Source organism: Alligator sinensis, unplaced genomic scaffold (genome assembly GCF_000455745.1).
Source record: "Alligator sinensis unplaced genomic scaffold, ASM45574v1 scaffold596_1, whole genome shotgun sequence".
NCBI classification, from domain to species: Eukaryota; Metazoa; Chordata; order Crocodylia; family Alligatoridae; genus Alligator; species Alligator sinensis.
In genome coordinates, this window is record NW_005841967.1 from 2941314 (window position 1) to 2947839 (window position 6526).

Consider the following 6526-nt stretch of genomic DNA (forward strand, 5'->3'; position numbering starts at 1 on the left):
CCCCCCCCCTTTTTGAGCACTTTCCTGTCTGTCCTGCAGACTATATTTCCAAGATCCTCCTACTCCTCCTTTTTGAGCTCTTTCTTTTTTTCCTGGTCTTACACTGACTGTCAAAAGAGCCTGTGGGTAATCAGATGGCCACAGACAGAATTTATCCCTCCCCTCTCCCAAGATGCAGATCTTGAAGTGCTTTCTTGCATCAGGTTAACATGATCAAATATTATTTCTGTCCTGCCATCCCTGCCCTGTAGTGCTGATTACCATGATCAGATCCCAGAAAAATGTGTTCCGATACAATTGTACTGCCCTGCATGTCACACTTAGCACTTGAAATGCCATTTCTTTGTCTTTCGATGTGAAGCTTCGACTTCTGATCTGTAACTCCTTTTGGCCTTGATCAAATTATTTTATCTTTTGCCTGAGGCTTGCATCTCATCTTCCAGAGGCTGAGCACCTTCATGGAGGATTTTTTTTTTTTTATATATGGTGTATGTACTTCATAAACTAGTAGAGGAAATTCAATCAAAAACTCTTTCTGCTTGCTTCCCCCACTCCTGCTGCCAAACAAACAAACCTGAAGGCTGTCTAACTGTCTGCTGCTCATCAAAAACAGTTTTTTGGTCCTTGTGGTCCAAAAGGCTGAGTTGCTGTGATATATGTACTTTAACATCTGTCTAATTTCTCAATGTACTGGCTTTCTTGGCAGCTCCTTGTTCAGCTATGGCTTATCATCATGACAGTAGACGAATATTTGTAGGTCAGGATAATGGAGCTATTATGGTAAGTTACTGCAGCAGTTTCTCTAAAGAATTCTAGTTAAATGTAAATCTTTTCCAGCAGGCAGCTTGATAATTGTGGATTTTACTAGACTGGCTGTAACACATAAATGGAGTTAGTTATAGCTGGTCCTTTTATTTTGTAACTGGAAAAACTGAAAACCATATTTGAGTCTTCTCTTGAACAGTTTCCATGCTGCTGATTATCCTTGCTTGTAGTGTAGATGTCTGTAGAACTAGGTTTTCAGCTCTAAGGGGAGGGTTAACTCTGCACACCTTGCATCCTTCCTTTGTGTAGGCCCTGTTCTTCTTTATTTGCCTTTCATATGTGTATGTAGGTGGGAAATCCTAATCCTGCCTAAACTTCAAAATGATTGAGACTGGAAACTTCTTTTCTAGGAGGAACTAGTATATGGTATGTACTGGATGAATGTATGCCTGAAGTATTAGAAGACATTTTTACACTTAAACAGCTAAAGTTAGCTGGTTAATGCATCTCTTACTCGGGCAAAACCTGAGGAAGATGCTAGTAGAGCATCTGCTAGTTTTGGGGGCTTCTGAGACCTTATCAATTTGTAGCACAAGACATTTTCTGCCTCTGGGTACCAGTCTGTTCCATTCTGTGAGGTTATTGCTTTGCTTTCTTTGCCTTGTTTTGGTCTCGGTATGAAGGATCTTCTTCAAACAGGCTGTTTTGCGTCAGCCTGAGTTCGTGTACCCTTCTGCTGTCTAACTTTTTTTTTCCCCCCCCCCCCCCACCTTTTTAGGAGTTTCATATCTCAGAAGACTTTAATAAGATGAATTTTGTCAAGACCTACCCAGGTAACATAGTGTGGTTCCACAAATATATAGCCGCCCCCCCTCCCCCCCCTTGCAAAAAAAAAAAAAAAAATTCTCTGAACTGGTCCAGGCTGAATTGTGATGGTGCCTGCTGAGTAGTTGCATACCAGAGATTGGTGACTTGCAGTAAATGATGGCTGTTACCTTGGTTTTTGTTTAAAAAAAAAAAAAAAAAAAAAATCTGTATCCTAAATACAGGATTAAATGTCTTGGACTGGCTTTGGTTTGTTATAGAGCACTACAGAGAATTTTAAGTTTCAGATCTGAATGTTAGAAAATGGAATATTCTGACATGCAGTCTGAGTAGTTTTTTGGGTGGGATGTAGGAGGTGATTACTGTTTTGTTTTGTTTTTAAGTGCAGCTTGTGGGATATTGTACAATTGGAAACTATCATCAAAAAGTTGAGTTTAAGTACAAATCAAAATCCCATACAAGTGTAATCTGCAAAACACTGAAGGTTTTAGCTCTGGCTATTTCTGTTCAGATCTAATAATCTGTCCCTAGATACTTAAATCTGTGGATAACTAATTTATTTAGGGGCCAGTGGAGGTGGCAGAAACTGACTTGAAGACTACATAGACTCTCAAAATAGCAGTTGGTGTATATCCTAATAAGGGGAGGACTTGTATGTAGGTGATAATTAAGCAAGGATACCTTCTGACACTTTGTGGAGCTTAAGTGACTTAAGAGCCAAGAAAGTTTCCCCACTTGAGTTCTAACATTAGCTTCACTAACAGAGACCCAATGTGGATGAAATAACTTCCTTCCAAGCATTTAGTACTTCTTATAAAGAACATTTGACCAAACTCAGTTGGTTAAGTTGTTAGTGTTCAAGTCTACTTCTCTTTCCCCTGCATATTTCTGGCCTTTAGCATAAAGTCATCTGTAGGCCTTTGAGGTAATAATCAATTGGTCTTATGACTTTCTGACATAATGTTCTTGCCTAAAATAAAGAACTCTTTTTCTTTAAAGCAACAAAAGCTCTTTTATCATAAAGCAGATGATTTTATGTTTAATCAAGGAAAAAATACATGCATTTAAAAAAAAAAAAAAATTGGGGGAAGGTGCCTTTTTACTTTGTTTCCTCTTCAGCTTTTTGCATTGTTTTCTTTTGCACTAGTCTACATAATGCTGAACTACCTAATTCACTGGGGATCAGCTACCAGTCTGTCCTGACTGGAAGGGGACTTTAATTTTGTGGGAGATGACTAAATGGGAGTTGTCTTGGATTTAAACCAAGTGCCACCCCCCCCTTGCAGTCTTGCTCCTTCAAACATGCTAATTTATTTATCCATTTACTGTAGTAGCAAATTCAGAGCTGAACTGTGGTAACTCTTACTTCTGGGTTGCAGTCAGTATGACTAGAGGTTAAAGCCCTGTTCTTCTGGAATTGGTGTCTCCAACTGTCACAAATACCTCTTACCTTACGTTTTGTGTGCTTTTTTTTTTATGAGACTTCAACTAACTGAAGCATTTGTAGCAAAAAGTTCCAAAACCACTTTATTTATTTATTTATTTATTTATTTTTTCCACAGCTCATCAAAATCGCGTGTCTGCTGTCACTTTCTGCCTGACATCAGAGTGGGTTATCAGTACCGGCCATGATAAGTGTGTCAGCTGGATGTGCACCAGGAGTGGGAGCATGCTGGGGAGACATTACTTTACCTCCTGGGCTTCATGTTTACAGTATCCTTTGCTAACCAATTGGAAGACCAGATTTCTTCCCCTTACCCCCAATTTAATTAGCTTGAAATCTGAAGTTTCCTTTCTGTATAACAATGAGGTTCAGATTTGTTTGTTTTAAATCTACCTATGCCTCTGCTTTGCTTACAAGGAAGGTTCTTGGCCAGTTCTTAATGGCATAAGTAAGTTTCTTAGTCTTCTGCCATTCGTTATCTTCTATACTGAATACAGGAGTTTTCCACCTTTTTGGGTCAATGTATCCCTGGCAGCCGGTTGAGAAAGCAGGAGTCCCCCGGCGGCCAGACAAGTGGTGAGGGGTGGCCCTGGCAGCCAATTGGTGAGTGTGCCGAGTACCTGCTGAGGCCATCCCAAGTACCCCCAGTTAAAAAAACCCCTAGAATATAACAAACCCAGCAACTAACTCCTAAGATAGTACCTTGTTTTTATTTTTCAAGCTTGTGAATTTAAATGACACCAAAGGAAGTGAATCTGAAATGTATCTACTGGTTACAAAAATGAATTGGAACTCCTACTAGATGTTAAAGCCTAGTTATGTTTTGTTTGGGTTTTTTTTTCCTGTTACTAAACTATAAGAAACTGGACTTTGTGCTTTACAGCTTGTCTGCATGATATAACTTTTGTTTATCAGGTTATACTTTCTTTTTAGTCAGAGACAACACTAATTACACAAGACAATGTATAAATAGTCACCAGATTGACCTTGTGTAGAGAAAAAAAAATTAACTGACTTGTATTATTTCCCCTAAGATGTATTTTAAGTACTAGAGCAAGGTAGCTGTGCATGCTGGTTAGGTTGTAATCTCTTCTAGGAAGGCTTATTCTTGGATGCACCTTTTATTGGATGCTCTGGGATCTCTCTCTTACCTGCCATTTTCTACTCAATCTCTTGTTAAAGCTGCTCCATATCTGTAACTAATGCCCTGTTAGCACATGGAATTTTATGGCAATTGGAACACAAACTTGGTTCATTGTTCCATGGTAAGTCTATCTCAAGGAGGAGGTTGTTTCTTCAACCAGTCTTCACTTTACTTTCTAGGGTTCTCTAGGCCAGCTGGAGAATAGCTTCTTTGGAAGCTTATCCCTCTGCATAGTAGGGTTGTGCTGTAGATAAGCCTTACCTGGCACTCGGTCTTACATTTTTTTTTTTCTTTAATTTCCTCTCAAGCCTAGTTGGATCGCCTCAGAACTGGTCTCCCTCTAATTGCAAGTTTGTCCCCATCCCAGCTGGGTGCAAGCTATGCATTTCTTCAAAATCTGTTAATCTTGCCAGTCTTTGCAGTTGTATTTATTGCTATTTATGAACTGTCCATTTTTTTTTTAATTTTTTTTGTCAGTTACCAGTTTTTATGGTAATTCCTCTGTAGCCAAGACTTCATATGAAGGATATACAAGCACCACATCAAGAGGCACTTCCTATCTTTCCCCTTACTGTCCTCTTATTTCTGTTTGACATAAGTTAATTTTACAGCCTTATCTTCAGACTCTGACCTTCCAAGTATAGGTCCTTTCCAAGTTGCTCTAGCAATTGTTTCAGAGTTGGATCTGGCTTATTACACTACTAAATTATTTCTGTCCCTTGATATTCATGTTCAGGAGCTGCCTGCAGCTTGCCCCTCTGTTGCTAGTTTTTTTTTCTTCTCTGAAAAGCTGGGATGTACACATTCCCTTCGTATAGTGCTGTGGGGTTTTGGGTATATAATTAATTTTGCATGGGAAGTATGTGCATGAATAGTATTGTCATCGGTTTTTTAATGTGCTTTAAACTAGGTGACTTATTAGCAAATGATATGCTCATAACAGCATCACCTCATAAACTGCTTAAGGCTGCCACATTGACCTTCAGCCATCGTCTACTTCCAAGCCCGTCAGTCCAAGTGCTGGGAAAACCAGGTTTATGAACTGTAATTGCCCAAAAAGAAACAGCTGTCCAGCCCAATGCCATGCTCATTGCCTGATTTATTATTACTTAATTAGCTGTAGGTGTTCAGGATTTGTCATTGAAAAGTTAAAAACAAATATATTCTAGTACTTGAGTTCCTTACTGATTTCAAAGAAATATGCTTACAGCATTGGGTTCCTTTTTAAGGTCTTCTATCTGTGCACTGGCTTGGCTTGCTCTGTTTGTGAGAATTGAGTTACTCGTGAAGTAACACTGTGGTAGAGTAGAAAACAGCACTAAAATTGAAAGCAGTCTGATCTTACTGCATATTTATTCCATATGCAATGCTGCGTGTTCCAAATGGCCACCCCAATGAGAGGCTAGAATAATGTGCATTTGTGTTCTCATTGTGAGATTGACCTGAAGGGCAGGCAAGGGAACGAAGTCCATAAGCATCCAGTTTCCACTCTTATTGTGAACCAACTCCAGCTACCTTGTAGGAATATTCTGGTATAGACTGTTAGGGTGAAATTATAAAGCTAGGTATTTTTAACAGAAAGCCGCTTATTTTAGTTCTTAATGTCATGACTCCTTTTCTTGCTCTCTTAGATGAAATGTTTGAATTGCAAACAGCAAGTAGCAAATTACCTTTTCAATGTGTTCTGAGTATTCAGCATCCTTTATGAATCTAGATATACTAGTTAGTTAATTCCAAAAGGATTAACTACAGAGAGAGAGAGACAGCTGAGTACATGTTTCTTGGCTGAGTGTTGTCTTCAAGTTGATGGCAACATAAACTTCTGGAATGAAGGAATACTGATATACTACCTTATACGCGTTATTAAAGGTCAACACAATGTATAGCCTCTGACATGAAGCTTAATGGCACAAGGTGTTTGAACATGTTGCAGTAAACTAGATCTCGAAACATCTGCTTTCTTACCCTTGTGATAATAGGTAACAAACCTCTGTCAGGAACCTCAGGTTTATTTGCTGAGTAGGGTGGTAGACTGACTTCTGAGATCACTTCTATCCCTGTGTTCCTAATGGTCATCCTGATCACTTAGTTTATGTGGTATCCTTTCCTTTTTCACCCTTTGTCTTACTTGTTTACATTGCTGGCTGATGGGCAAGGGACTTGCTCGCTGAGCAAAAGGAGATTTCTTGTCCTTTGCTTTTAGGCACTAAGTGCCTAATTTGGAATACAAATCTAATCAGGAAGCAGAGCCCTGCTCTGGGAGGTGAGACTAAAGCATTTCCTATATGATGGTCCAGCTTGCTTCTGTTAGGCCTTAATTGTCACAGCAATGAAACATGCCTTCCCCC

The 6526-nt window shown here is 39.3% G+C and overlaps 1 protein-coding gene across 1 annotated transcript in view; it reads left to right on the forward strand.

Moving 5' to 3' along the window:
• Positions 1-6526, forward strand: part of WDFY1 (WD repeat and FYVE domain containing 1) — a 28199-nt gene that overhangs the window by 8959 nt on the left and 12714 nt on the right. Inside the window, exons 3-5 of the mRNA XM_006020750.3 lie at positions 707-780; positions 1544-1598; positions 3153-3303. Coding sequence (XP_006020812.1) covers positions 707-780; positions 1544-1598; positions 3153-3303 — 280 coding nt within the window. The remainder of the gene's footprint in view (positions 1-706; positions 781-1543; positions 1599-3152; positions 3304-6526) is intronic.